The sequence below is a fragment of the Uncinocarpus reesii genome, genomic scaffold (genome assembly GCF_000003515.1).
Source record: "Uncinocarpus reesii 1704 scaffold_4 genomic scaffold, whole genome shotgun sequence".
Taxonomy (NCBI): Eukaryota; Fungi; Ascomycota; class Eurotiomycetes; order Onygenales; family Onygenaceae; genus Uncinocarpus; species Uncinocarpus reesii.
The window spans coordinates 2,178,956-2,193,207 of NW_003052497.1; the positions used below are offsets into that span (position 1 = coordinate 2,178,956).

A 14,252-nucleotide genomic window follows, 5' to 3' on the forward strand; every position below is an offset into this window, starting at 1 on the left:
ACTTTTCTGCTCCTCATCAATTAAGTTGAGTAACTTTCATCGATTCTTCAAAGGGTACTAGGCGCATTCATCTACTATACCTTTATCGATCGCGTATACCTTTACATCATGGCGGCCAAATCGCGTATGCCCATGTGGATAGGCCTGGGTATTGCAGGTGCTGGCGGTTATTATCTATACTCTGCTGGCGGAGACCCTAAAAAGGCTACGCAAAAGTTTGAAGGTGAGAAGATGATCGAAATAAATGTGCAACCGGGTTTGGTTCCGGCATGCTAATGTAGTTTTTAGATGATGCCTCCAGGGCGAAGCACAAGATCAGAGGCGATTATGACAAAGACGCACAACAGGCCGGAGCCAAAGCTGGAGCCCGGGTTGATGAAGGAGTAAGCATCTAATTGCTCTCATGTTGGCGATTTTAGAGCTAGCTTGCTGACGCTGTCAACGACACAGATCGACCAAGCCCGTGACACTGCTAAGCGTCTAGATCAACGCGCCACGGATTTTGCGAAGGATAAGGCCAATGATTTCGAAAGGGCCCGTCAGGACACCGCCAAAGAGTTCCACCAGAAAGTCGACAATTTAGAACGGGATGTCGAGAGGAAGGCAGAAGATGCCAAGAGCGGTATTTCGTCATGGTTCGGTAGTGGGAAGAAATAAGGAATCTGGGACCGCACTCCGGGCTTGTTAATGGGGGAAATGATGCCGACGAAAATTGGAATTACTATCAAGTCTCGTTTGTTAAAAAACGTGCAGTCCTGTCGATTCTCGGGTGTTCGCCGTACATTACCTGAGAAGTATCGATCGGACAGTCTAGCGACATCCACGTTTCCTAGCAGCTATTAGGAAAATAATGCGCTACGGCTCTCTTTCTATGTGATTGTATATGACTGCATGTCGTTTCATGTTTGCAAATTGTAATTGGTGTCAATTGAAGTTTAGCAGTCTGAATACACGCATTACTATCTTTCTATGTGAGAATTCGATGCTCTGAGGAATGACGTCAGTGCTCCGCAGCTGACACTGAGTTGCCGCGTGTGGGCTTCATGATTGGCCGAACAGCTCGCCGACGCGCGACGCGATCTCAACGCGTAACGGGAAATCCAATGAACGCGAAACTATCGAAACGCTCCATTTGCGTTCAATGCCAGTATCGCTTTCTCACGTTCAATGGGTTACCGCTTCCATATCTAAATAGAATATATTTTAAAAAGCAAGCCGCCACCATGGCTACGAGAACCCTTCGCAGTCGCACTCCGAAACAAGCTGGATCTCACCTTCCACCAGCAAAAACGAAGCAGGCGGGCATTCAGGGATTCACACGAGCAGGAAAGGCCAACGCGGGAGTAGGGTCAATTGCGAGCAAGGAGACTCCGTCGACTCTCAAGCGGAAACTACAACATACGGATGTCGAAGAGGTCACTCCTGAGAACCGGCCTGGGGGAGGATTGAAGGTTCCTAAACTCGGAACAGCTGTTTCGAAGCTCGTCTCCAAGCCGTCTGATGCGATCGATCAGAATCTCGTGATAGAATCTCATTCTACAGTTGATACCCCGAATTGCAAACGGGACGAAAGTCAGACCATAGTCCCGACCCAGACAAAGTCAGAAGTCGAACCAGAGCAACCCGAGAATTGCAACCGCCCATCGTCATATCTTGAACTGGTCTTTCTCTATTCTTCCTTTCTACACGCATTATCGCTACATTTTGCCCACAATGGACTTATCGCGCCAGTGGACCTTACAGTATTCCTCCCCAATATGGAGCGAGTATGGAAAAAACGTAAAGTGACGACAGAGGACATTCGGAGGCTATTATATGTGCAGAACACTGGGGACGGAAACAAAATCTCTGTCCACTCTAGACTTATCGATTATGGAGTGCGAATATTACTCGAAAGAGTTCAGGCGAACCAATCTGGGAATTCGTCTTATGCACCGCTTAATGAAGATGAACTGAACGCGAAATTCGAAGACAATTTAGAACAGATTTGGCTAGAAAAAAGCACGGCTGTGTCGGATTTCAACTGCATGCGCGACATTCCCTTGGAGCCAATCTACAAAATTCCGAAAACCTTGTTTTCGATCAAACAACAGAAAGCATCCGAAATAAGGCTAACTGGGTTAAAAGCACCAAAAGCGATGGGATTCGTTCAGGAAAAGGGGCCCTTGCACAAGTCTTGCACGACGGAACGAAGGAACGGCCTTTTGGAGAGAATAAAGAGTAAGGCACTGCGCCAATCTACTCTGACACCACCAGTATCTAAAGAAACGGCCATGCGACGTGCAGCGGCGGCGCGTACCTCGGACATTGTAAACGTGCTTCTTCGATTGGCACCTTCAGCCTCATCAGACTTAGAAATATCTCCTTCGCATATGAAAAAGGCCTACAAACTGGAGACGATGGTTCAGATGATTCAGGATTCGATGCAGAATCCCGTTTCTAAATCTGAGATTTCAATGAGTTTGGAGATTCTAGCCAAATCTGAGGTTTCGGGAGGTTGGGTCACGATGGTGCCAGTGGCCTCGACGAAGTCGGTGATATTAAGGTCGTCGAAGAATATCTCTCCGCAAGATATTAAAGTTAAGGTTGACAAGTTAGGAATATAAAAGTTTTTGGATGAGGTTTTGGAAACTTTTTTTTTCGACAAGCAATGCATGAACCGTCGAGGTTCTGGCAAACGGTTCTGGACAAGGAATAGTTAGCATAAGCGATGGCGTTTTGGATGAGATTCTCATAACTGAAATATCGAAAGATTGTACTATTAGCAAGCCGGCATGATTATTGCAGTTCATCATAGCTTTTATCTAGAACGATTTGGCCCTCAGCGCTCACTCTGGACTCAACGCCAATCCACGTGATCAATTTACGCGTCGCGTCCATTTTACTGCGTCAAAACTCGGCCTCAGAGGAGGATGGATTGCAAGAAACGAACAGGCAAGGGTTTGAGCAGAAGATGTCATCGAGACCGGAACTTAAGGTAACTTGTATACTGATTGCCTCCAAAACCTTCCCATCTAATTGTTCCTCTAGGTCGACGACGAAGTCGGTTTCATTCGATTTTTCCGCTCCCTCCCTCCAAAAGATGACTCCGCAACAGTTCGAGTGTTTGACCGGGGTGACTGGTACACGGCTCATGGCTCGGATGCAGAGTATATCGCACGTACAGTCTACAAAACCACATCGGTGCTGCGGACGTTAGGGCGGAGTGATACAAGTGGTTTGCCATCTGTCACGATGACGGTAACTGTCTTCCGGAATTTCCTACGGGAAGCGCTTTTCCGCTTGAGCATGCGGCTAGAGATATGGTCATCTCAGGGTGGAGCGGGCAAAGGTGCCTGGAAGCTGGCCAAGCAGGCGAGTCCGGGGAACTTGCAGGACGTGGAGGACGAATTAGGCTCGGCAGGCGGAATGATGGATACGTCGCCGATTATTCTCGCCGTTAAGATCTCCGCAAAGGCATCTGAGACGAGGCATGTGGGCGTTTGCTTTGCGGATGCGAGTGTGCGGGAGCTGGGAGTGAGCGAATTCGATGATAACGACCTCTATTCGAACTTTGAATCCTTGGTCATTCAATTGGGAGTTAAAGAATGCCTGGTTACTGCGGACGGACAAAAGAAAGATATCGAACTAGCCAAGATAAGGTCTATTGCGGATAGTTGTGGGATTGCGATTTCAAGCAGGCCAGCATCGGACTTTGCGACGAGGGATATTGATCAGGACCTAGCGAGGCTGCTGAAAAACGAGCATGCTACCGGAACTTTACCACAAACTGATTTGAAACTGGCTATGGGGTCTGCTGCGGCTTTAATCAAATATCTCGGTGCCATGTCGGATCCGTCGAACTTTGGCCAATATCAACTCTACCAGCACGATCTCTCCCAGTACATGAAATTGGATTCAGCTGCGCTTAGGGCCTTAAATCTAATGCCTGGCCCGCGTGATGGGGCCAAAAGCATGAGTTTATACGGTCTTTTGAACCACTGCAAAACTCCTGTCGGTGGCCGACTGCTTGCGCAATGGCTAAAGCAGCCTTTGATGAATCACAACGATATTGAAAAGCGGCAACAATTAGTCGAAGCCTTTGTCTCTGATACGGACCTGAGACAGACGATGCAGGAGGACCACCTTAGATCCATACCCGATCTCTATCGATTGGCGAAGAAATTCCAGCGAAACGTGGCGAATCTTGAAGATGTTGTCAGGATCTATCAAGTTGTGATCCGCCTCCCTGGATTTATCAATACGCTTGAAGCCGTCATGGATGAGCAGTACCAGGAGCCGCTGGAAACGGAATATACCTCTAAGATTCGTAACCTTTCGAACAGTTTTGGAAAACTGGCGGAAATGGTGGAAACAACGGTTGATCTAGAAGCCTTGGATCATCACGAATTCATTATCAAGCCTGAATTCGACGAAAGCCTGCGGACAATAAGAAAAAAGCTGGACAGACTGAGGCATGACATGGATGCTGAGCACAAGCATGTTGGCCATGATTTGAATCAAGATATCGAAAAGAAACTTTTCCTCGAAAACCACAGAGTTCATGGATGGTGTTTTAGATTGACCCGAAATGTACGCTTTTGGTGCTTATCATTCTGAATACAGGGCTAACTTTCGGGCAGGAAGCTGGTTGTATACGAAACAAGCGAGAGTACCAGGAGTGTTCAACCCAGAAAAACGGTGTTTATTTCACAACATCTACAATGCAATCTCTCCGGCGGGAGCATGATCAATTGTCACAAAACTATAACCGGACCCAAACGGGGCTTGTGAATGAAGTGGTCAACGTTGCGGCATCATACTGCCCTTTGCTTGAACAACTAGCAGGTGTATTGGCACATCTAGATGTGATTGTGAGTTTCGCCCATGTATCCGTCCATGCCCCTACACCATACGTTCGGCCGAAGGTCCATCCCCGTGGTACAGGCAATACCATTCTCAAGGAGGCCCGCCATCCTTGCATGGAAATGCAAGACGATATTTCCTTCATAACCAACGATGTCTCTCTCATTCGGGACGAGTCTTCGTTTCTTATAATCACGGGCCCCAATATGGGTGGTAAATCGACCTACATTAGACAAATAGGTGTGATTGCGCTCATGGCTCAGACCGGCTGTTTCGTGCCATGTACAGAAGCCGAACTCACGATATTCGACTGCATTCTGGCTCGTGTCGGTGCGAGTGATTCTCAGCTCAAAGGCGTCTCAACCTTCATGGCCGAAATGCTGGAAACCGCCAACATTTTAAAGACGGCAACGTCAGAATCATTGATAATTATCGACGAGCTCGGCCGTGGGACGAGTACATATGATGGATTCGGGTTGGCTTGGGCCATCTCTGAACACATCGTCGCCGAGATTCGATGCTTCGGCCTCTTCGCGACCCATTTCCACGAGCTCACAGCCCTCGAGGAGCGGTACCCCAAATCGGCCAAGAACCTTCACGTCGTTGCGTTCATTGGTGATGGCTCTAGCGAAACCCAGAACGGCACACCAAGCAAGAAGAAACGAGAGGTTACGCTTCTATACCGAGTAGAGCCAGGGGTCTGCGATCAGTCTTTCGGTATACATGTGGCCGAATTGGTTCGCTTCCCGGAGAAAGTGGTCAATATGGCACGCCAGAAAGCTGAAGAGTTGGAAGATTTTACCAACTCGACGGCCGAAAAGGGAGAAGACTCTATGGATCTTGATAAGTACTCTTGCGAAGAAGTTGCGGAAGGAAGCTCATTACTTAAAGCTATGCTTGTCAAGTGGAAAGCCCAGGTGGAGGCTCCAGGGAATGAGAATATGACAACGGAAGAGAAGAGACAATTGATGAGGGATCTAGTACAGGCAGACGACTTGCTAAAGGTAAATAAGGTCTTTCAAGATATCAAGGCCCTGTAAGGATACAAATGTGCCTTGGATGGAGTAAGGAGTTTGCCCGGCAAGGGCGCAATCTGTGTTTATAAAGTAGCTCGGCGTTCGAAGATACCATAAATCCAGTCCTAAATTAATATAATTGAAAAACAATCTATGGTCATCTTGTGTTGTAAATTAGATGTTTCATTGCTTTTAAGGACTCCCGTCCAGCTTCGTGGTTGCGGCGGTTGCTTTGCTTGGCTCCTCCGAATCTCAACTTTTGAATGCACAGTTCAGACTGTCTGCTTTCCACCAGCGTTTTGGAGCCTCAAGCTGCCTTCAAGGGGATTGCAGTTGGGTTTTCCAAACCTCTGTGCTCCGAATCAATTTTTCTGAGCATGCGCACCCGCAATCCTTGATTCATGCACCCTTTTTCAGTCTTCGCGTTCAGCATCTTCGTAGCTGGGTACATCACCGCGCGGTGGGATCTAGTCACCCGGCTTTACGAACTGGCTATTTTTGCTTGGGATCACGGTGTTGTCGTGGGTTCCGAACAAGATTCTTCTCACTATTGGCTTGCGATAACTGACAGGCGGGATTTTCTCGAGCGTTAGGCCCGAGCAACGAAAGGCTTCTTCGTCCTCTCCGTATTCTACTTTTTACTCCTCATCCCGATCAACGCAGTTGTCACTCAGGAGATTAATTGGGTATCTTCGAGCCCTGACCATGCGACCTTTTGACCGTTTACTTACCGTTGCGCTAGCACCCCCGATCCGTAAGCCACGGGATCTCCGCTAGGGAACAGTTGCGGCGGCGAGGTTCCTTTTAATCGGAGGAATAATGACAGCATGGTTATGAATGATGGATTACTACGGGTATTCTGGCCATATGAATTTGCCAGGTCTACCGCTCCCGGTGTGATTGTGGGCTGGAGAAATTCCGAATTTGACCTTTTCGTCGTCTCGGTGCTAGAACATGTCGAGGTACGTTTAGTTAACTTGTGCTCCGTCAAGGGCAGCTATATCTAAGGCATCCATCCAATCTACTAGCCCCGGAATGTCGATAACGCTTTACGGGCGGGGATATTATATCGTACCAGCCCCCATCCGATCTCTCGACTCTTCAGCCTCTGCGGAAGACCCGCGCTGCATGTCCTCGGTTCTACGAATGCAGCAGAAGTTCCAACGGCTTTCACTCCGTCACATATCCATGCGACGACAAATCACCCTTCGAAGGTTCCTCGGATATATTGCCCACCGGAGACGAAGCTCTCTATACAAGTTATACTGTTTCGGCGGCCACATCCGACCCGCATGCAATACATGTCTCCCTACCCGATGTGCCTCGTGCTAAGCGATAAACGTACCAGCGTGGACACAGCCAGTGGGGAGCTAGGGGACGTTGATGCAGCAGAGGAAGCATCAAAAGCGCAATCAGCAAAACTCGTCAACAAACTGAAATTACACACGGTGGTTAAGCACCTGCCCACCCCCAAGGAGCATTCCCTTTCAGCGATTGTCAATCAAATCAACTGTGCATTTGAAGTAGACCGACTCCTTCAGAGCAATATTGGATTGATTGGAACTCGTCCAAAGCGCAGCCTAAGTGTCAGTGAACGGGTGGTGGAATCAGCTACGACAGCTTGGGACCTCGCCGTCTTGGGGATATCTTACGCTTTTACCGTCTGGATTTATCCGATCATCAAGCAAGGCCTCATTACAGCAATCATTGTTCATCGGGTTATAGCTGAGGTTGTTTTGACTGTTTTGGAATGGCGTGCTCGCCCAGACGCGGCAGCTTTAAAAGATATTTCCGCTACTGCGCAGCAAATAGACATTCGACTTCAACAGTTCTGCTACTGGCCAATACAATATCTGACTTTGCGCAAACGAAAGAATGACTGGGAGAGTGTTACTCACAGTCATCCGGATTACATCCGATTCTACAATAGCCTCTGGCTTGTTGCAAATGATGTGATCATCGGGATTGCACTTGGCTCGTATCTCATTGATAATGCTGACTGGGTTGCGTCTCAAATGAATGCGATCCTCAATGGCTCAACAGTAGAGGGCTTGCAGCAGACAATCTCCTGGTTGATGGATTGGCCAGCAGGTCTAAAACTCAATAATGAACTAGCCGCGTTCTTAGGAGACTTGTTTCTATGGGTTATAGAATATTGGGCTAGTAAGTTTCTTATCAGACTTTCAATTTCATACTGAGCGTTGCTAACAATGTTTTTAGGCGCACTGGCTGGTTTACGCCCCTTCTACCGCCATGTCATCTATATGATCGGTTGCTCTGGATTTGCTGGAGCTAGCATGGCGCTAGCAATGTTCTCTGACCTCCTCTCGCTTTTCACCATCCACATCTACTCTTTTTACACGGCTTCTGCGCGCATATTTCACTGGCAACTAACAATTATAATATCCCTCTTTCATCTTTTTCGAGGTCGAAAACGAAACGTGCTACGAAACCGAATAGACTCCTGCGATTACGAATTAGACCAATTGCTCCTTGGAACAATCCTGTTCACGCTCTTGTTTTTCTTGCTCCCTACTATACTTGTATTCTATATCACTTTTGCCTCCGCCCGTATGGCCATAATATCGCTTAAGGCTACGCTGGACACGTGCCTTGCTGTTTTAAACCATTTCCCTTTATTCGCCCTCATGCTACGCTTGAAGGACTCGCGGCGCTTGCCTGGTAAGCAATCGTTTGAAATCAATGAATGGATCGTTTTACTAACATATTTCGATACAGGGGGAATCAAATTCGAACTCCACAAACACGCCCCATTGCCTTCAGACGACGATTTCCGCTGTGCTCCTACCTCCTACATCAACCTTCAGGTTTGTCACTCCATCCCTAAGCTTCGGCGCGATGAATCTTATTGCTCTTCTCCGAGATCAACCAGCTAACGCCATCACCGAGCAGCCCGTTCCGCTTTCCCTCCGCTCCATGTTTGAGCAATACTTTCAACTCGGCCACCGTCTCCGGAAACATTACCTCTCCCCACGTGTCATTCTTTGTTTGGTAACGGGCCGCTTTGTGCCGCCCATTCATCGTCGAAACATGTACAGTTTACAGTACAGTATGCTCCCCGCTCGGCGAGTTGGGATTAGTGAAGTGTGGTCAAGGTTAACCGACAAGGGAGCTACAATACGAGCAGGTGGGATGGGCGGAGTTGGGGGCGTGGGAGGTGGATTGCCTAGAATCCCCAGTGGATTTGCCAGCGCTGAGAGAAGGAGAAATAGGGGGTGAACTAGGTCTATGTTGAATCTATAACCTAAACCAATAATTAAGCTCTTCGAGTTTCTCGAAAAATGACTTGATTTCAATTGTAGACAGAAAATTATTAAGGGTTTTGATATTAGATGAAGCGACGGCTAAAAAATCCTTCTCATAAGGAAAGCATAGTTCACTAACGAATATGCACACATGGAGGAAAGGAGCAAATCCTGTAGGCTTGGATAACAACATCACGAACGATGACCTCTTCCAACACGACGGAGCCAATATAGAATTTTCGACCTTCGATATGCGACCCAGGTATCTCGACCTTTGCTCGAACATTCGTACCATAGTTCTGACCGTATGCTTTGCGTTCAACTTAATGATTGAAAACGGAAATTTAGCTATGGCATTCGACGCCATTCTTGGATGTGCTTCCAAGCAGCGGTGCGGTCGGCCCCGAATATATTGGTAAAGAATAGCAGTCCATAAGTCCAAAAATAATCACCATCCGGACAGTTGCATTCCCGAATTATACTCCATTCCTCCGGTCTTGAGTAACGTCGTCAGCATTTGAGGATTCGTAATATTTCGGAGCCGCTTCGAAGCTTTGTGTCTCTTAACGCGTCGATAAACAAAATGCTAGTAGTTGCACGCCCTTATGGGCCAATTCAGCTTTCACTGCTTCAGGAAAATATATTCGGGGTTTTCATCTTATTGCGCTCAAGCAATTGTGCCGATTTCGTTGACGTCTTCTAAAAGCGGAAAACTGGTTGAATATTTACCGTGGGACGGAATAATCTCGAGTTCTCGCGTATGCGGATCAAAGATCTTGTCATGATCTTCTTGTATGGCATACCAAGGTAGCATAGTCCGACGCTCTTGTTACACGGCCCATGTGCTCCATGGGGTAGTGGAGGGGAGGTGACACGATCTACCCTTTGACGTTTCGTACCCCATCAGTTGGAGCCCGGATGTTTTGCTCAGGAGTGTCAAGTGAGTTACCAGAGACGCACATGTCGGCAATAATGTGTTCGACTTTCCGTTACATCTGCGGGCGCTGTGAGGCAGTAACCGAGATGTGACTCGTATGTCACCAGCCTTGCATACGAGATCGGTCCAGGTATCAAACCATTGGTCTGTTAGCGCTCAGTCGCGGAGAATTGAGTATCGTTTTGAAAATGGAGCTGCGAGTCGACAGGCTCCGCCGGCACTTCCGATTCGAACTCGGGTACGAACTCCGTTGAATAGTCGAATCCAAACTCGGGATTCCTGGGCATCTCCGCCGCCAATGCCTCTCCCACCGAATTTGGCTGATAACAAGGACCAAGGAAGTGTTGGTAGGGATTGTATCCAGTTGCCGAAAACCATATCTGCTCAAGCGGCGAAAGTTCGGGAACATAGGGCAGCTGTGTCGCAGGCTGGACAAGGGGATCCGTCATCAACAGTGTCCGCCTAGGAATGTTGGGAGATTCTTGGGAAGTGGAGGCGGCAGCTAGTGGAGCGGAAGCCACTGAAGGAGCAGGCAGAGACTCGACATCATTCGATAATGTGTCGGAGTGAGTGAGCAGGAACCGTTCGCCCTCGCTATTGAGATGGCCCAAACCATGAACCCGAAGGAACTCAACCGCATCCGCCACTTCACCCTCCTGCAATTCGCCGTTATTTTCTAGCGAGTCTCTGAAAGAGTTCGCCTTAAGCTGCCTTGCCCACCGATTCCTAGCATCTCCGGGCAAAGCGGCCTCGCCAAATTGCTTGTTGTACGCGTCGATGATTTGTTGCCAGGACATCTGCGTCAGCAGCTTGAGGGTGACCAGAAACCGGTCATTCTGGATCGGCACAAATCTAGTCCGAACCAAGCCCATCTTGCGTGCAAGAACGAGGAACTGATGGCTGTGGTTGAGCTGCTGGGATTCCTTTAAAAAAGTGAAAGAAAGTGAGGTGACAGTGAGGGGGAGTGTGGTGCTAGAGGGGAGCTTGAGGAGAGGAAGAGGAAAGAAAAAGAAAGAACAGAACGTGGGCTCATAAATATTGAGCCCTAACTGCGCTGCACAGCGCAGAAACCACAACGGCAAGAAGCCCGATTGGGAAAAAGATAGCACTGCGGCGCAGAGTGCCGCAGTGACCAGAGCGGCAATTGCTGGGCAATATAAAAATGCTCCAACCAGCCAGTTCTGTTGTTTCTCTCTTTTGAACCCCCTCATCCACAGCACCATCACTCCCACCATCACTGCCACCTCCCCCAGCAGCAACCACAGCCTCACCTGTCCAACAAGACAAACCAAAACTGCCACCATGCCTGCGACCAAGAAGCCTGCCAGCAAGCCAGCCAAGGAGAAGAACCCTCCCAAAAAGCCAACCAAGTGGACGGAGGAAGAGAGAATCTTCCTTGCTGCCATGAGGCTTGCGACCAACTGGAGTTGGGAAGAGATCCGTGGCGAGCACGAGAAGGCTTTCGAGGGCAGAGGGCGAACCGCCAAGGACCTCGAATCTCAATATAACAAGGCGCTCAAACCAAAACTCGACCGCGCCAAGGGAGACCGAACGTTCGCTGACGCCCTGGACGACTATCGTCACTACGGGAAAGCGACACACCCTGACGACCAGCGGGTCATCGATCAGGCCCTCGAGTTCCTCGAGAGGCTTGATAAAAAAGACCGCCTGTGGTGAAGGTAAGAACACACGGGTCCAACCCACCCACAATTAAAAAACCTCCTGGCATTTTCCTACAAAGACAATATGGAACAAATATTCTGTGAACAAAATTAGCATAGCTGCAGCTAACATGACTATATTTTGATACATACAGGATCTTTTCATATGATGTTCGTCATTCTCCTTGCTGCTCTTGCGAGCGTCTTCCAACATGGTGTCGATGCCGCGCTCTTTCAACGTTTTCTAGTGCTAACGTCTTAGTTATTATCTTCAGACGTGGCGTTTTCAGGTAAGACATACCGAAAGGCATTTCTTATACTCCTCAAAAACCTTTTCACAATCGTTGCTGGAGGAGTTGCCGCGGAGGAACTCTATAGACCGTCAGCCTTTGGCCCTGGCTTCATTCTCAAAGCCAACCCCGGCAGAGACACCTACTCTCGCTGTACCATTTCAGAAAACAAGAGTCGTAGCGCCTAAGAGCCATCAGTTTCTGAGATGCTATATGGCGTTTGAGGCACGGGCCGTGAGGCTTACTCTTTGAGTTCGTTGCATTCGGGAGCAAGAGAGGCAGACATGATGATCGATGTTTGCGAGATCGAGACTCAAGCTACAAGGGCGGGCAATGGGGTATTTATACCTTGCTGGATGCTGGGCCAGACAGCGCTAAGAACTAAACGAGAACGTGAATTGATGGAGATTTCATGACGATGTGAAGATTTGCGGTTGATTTAGAGTTGTGGCGCTAACTCCCTTTTGGTCTAGGTTCCCCGGTGCAGCTTTTTTGGTTTTGTTTCCTTCAATCACTGGATTTAATTGACATCCTCCGTTCGTTTCCTTGTTGTTGTCCGTCATTGTGGCTTTTGGTTCACTTTTGTCTTCACCTGTCCGACCTTCCTTGCTGGTCCATTCAATGGACATTTCAGCGGAGTTTACTCCTTTTCAGGAGAGATTAACAACCGCTCTTGTGCAAGCTACGAAAACCACCTCCCAGCTTCTGGCGGAAGATATCGCCTTTCAGCGCTCGATTAACCCGAGCCTCTCGAGTTCCCTTGACGAGCAGAGTAGCCGATTTCTTACCCTTACTAATTCGATCCTTCGCTTTGCCACCTCGAGTTCCGACCTCAATGTTGCGACTCTGGAAGACGAGGAAACCGTGGACGAAAATTGGAGAGCGGTGGTCGATGTCATTGACGAGCTCTTGGAAAAGGCTGATGCCTGCCTTGATGAATTCACTGGGGTTATCAAAAAACTGACCCCGTCGCAAGATGAGCGTGGCCAAGATTTTAGCAAACGAGCCTCCAGAAGCCAGTTTCCAAGTGTCTACGATTTTTCCTCGGCCAAATTACCGAAGCCACAGCTCTCGTTCAACAATCGTCCTAATAATCATGACTCTTCTCCGTTTCGACCGATCTTGCGACAAAAACCCCATGCCATTGTCTCGTTACCTCTATCTCCCGACCCGGCCGCCGGCATTGGCACAGAGCCGTAAGTTCTAGCCTATCTCGAAATTTTCATTTAGGACTATGTTGACGGTATTTCCTCTTTCTAGATCTGAACACCCCTATGCGCACGAGATCCGAAACTGCCGATATCCCCCATCTGTCTATTACAAGTCCGAACCTCAGATGTATCAGCCTTTTGAATCGACATCCGCGACGTTTGTAAATACCATGGAAGGCGTCCAGGCGATGCTTAAGGAACTGAAATGCGCAAAAGAAATTGGCATCGATCTGGAGCATCACGATACGCATTCGTATTATGGCCTTGTTTGTCTCATGCAGATTAGCACTCGTGACAAAGACTGGATCGTTGACACGCTCCTCCCGTGGAGAGAAGAGTTACAAATACTCAACGAAGTATTCGCAAATCCGCAGATAGTGAAAGTCTTGCATGGCTCCTCGATGGACGTAATATGGCTACAACGGGACTTAGGGCTGTATCTGGTTGGTCTTTTCGACACGTACCACGCTGCTGCTGCTCTGCATTACCCGAAGAAAAGCTTGAAGTTTCTGTTAGATAAGTTTGTGAACTTTCAGGCGGAGAAAAAGTATCAGATCGCAGATTGGCGAGTTCGGCCTTTACTACCCGGCATGTTTGACTACGCGCGATCCGACACGCACTATTTGCTTTATATTTATGATCATCTGCGCAATGAGCTTATTGAAAGGTCAACTCCCGGTGAGAATTTAATCGACTATGTTCAGGAGAATTCCAAGGAGGAGGCACTTCAGCGATACGAGCGGCCTGTTTACGACACGGAAACCGGACAAGGTGCGGGAGGATGGTATGATATTCTAGCTCGGGGATCAAGTCTGATGAGTCGTGAACAAATATCTGTTCTCAGAGCGGTGCATCAGTGGCGCGACCAGACAGCGCGGACGGAAGATGAGGGTGTGCAATCAGTTCTTTCGAAGCGAGCTCTCTTTGCGATCGCACAGGCCATGCCACTCGAACAAGCAGAGTTATTAAAACGTGCTAGTCCGGTTTCACCGTCTCTAAGAAAAAGATTATCGGAACTGCTCAAAG

At 48.5% G+C, this 14,252-nt stretch overlaps 6 protein-coding genes across 6 annotated transcripts in view; 5 read left to right on the plus strand and 1 right to left on the minus strand.

Annotated features, from left to right (window-relative positions):
* Window positions 1–108: 108 nt before the first annotated feature.
* UREG_06874 (uncharacterized protein) lies at window positions 109–657 on the plus strand (the record flags this gene model as incomplete). The annotated part of the gene is made up of 3 exons (XM_002583861.1): window positions 109–223; window positions 289–383; window positions 451–657. The coding sequence occupies 3 exons, from the start codon at window positions 109–111 to the stop codon at window positions 655–657; spliced, it is 417 nt and encodes a 138-aa protein (XP_002583907.1).
* A 566-nt stretch (window positions 658–1,223) lies between these two features.
* Window positions 1,224–5,885, plus strand: UREG_06875 (DNA mismatch repair protein msh-2; the record flags this gene model as incomplete). The annotated part of the gene is made up of 4 exons (XM_002583862.1): window positions 1,224–2,593; window positions 2,809–2,977; window positions 3,031–4,572; window positions 4,623–5,885. 4 exons carry the CDS (start codon window positions 1,224–1,226, stop codon window positions 5,883–5,885), a joined length of 4,344 nt encoding a protein of 1,447 aa, XP_002583908.1.
* An 803-nt stretch (window positions 5,886–6,688) lies between these two features.
* UREG_06876 (uncharacterized protein) lies at window positions 6,689–9,553 on the plus strand (the record flags this gene model as incomplete). The annotated part of the gene is made up of 5 exons (XM_002583863.1): window positions 6,689–6,823; window positions 6,890–8,024; window positions 8,082–8,543; window positions 8,601–8,689; window positions 9,476–9,553. The coding sequence occupies 5 exons, from the start codon at window positions 6,689–6,691 to the stop codon at window positions 9,551–9,553; spliced, it is 1,899 nt and encodes a 632-aa protein (XP_002583909.1).
* Window positions 9,554–10,213: 660 nt separating this feature from the next.
* Window positions 10,214–10,936, minus strand: UREG_06877 (uncharacterized protein; the record flags this gene model as incomplete). The annotated part of the gene is made up of 1 exon (XM_002583864.1): window positions 10,214–10,936. One exon carries the CDS (start codon window positions 10,934–10,936, stop codon window positions 10,214–10,216), a length of 723 nt encoding a protein of 240 aa, XP_002583910.1.
* A 430-nt stretch (window positions 10,937–11,366) lies between these two features.
* UREG_06878 (uncharacterized protein) lies at window positions 11,367–11,741 on the plus strand (the record flags this gene model as incomplete). The annotated part of the gene is made up of 1 exon (XM_002583865.1): window positions 11,367–11,741. The coding sequence occupies one exon, from the start codon at window positions 11,367–11,369 to the stop codon at window positions 11,739–11,741; it is 375 nt and encodes a 124-aa protein (XP_002583911.1).
* An 895-nt stretch (window positions 11,742–12,636) lies between these two features.
* UREG_06879 (uncharacterized protein) overlaps window positions 12,637–14,252 on the plus strand; it is a gene marked incomplete at both ends in the record, with an annotated part of 2,357 nt that continues 741 nt past the window's right edge. The window contains 2 exons of the mRNA XM_002583866.1: window positions 12,637–13,211; window positions 13,276–14,010. Of these exons, the coding sequence (XP_002583912.1) occupies window positions 12,637–13,211; window positions 13,276–14,010 (1,310 nt within the window). The remainder of the gene's footprint in view (window positions 13,212–13,275; window positions 14,011–14,252) is intronic.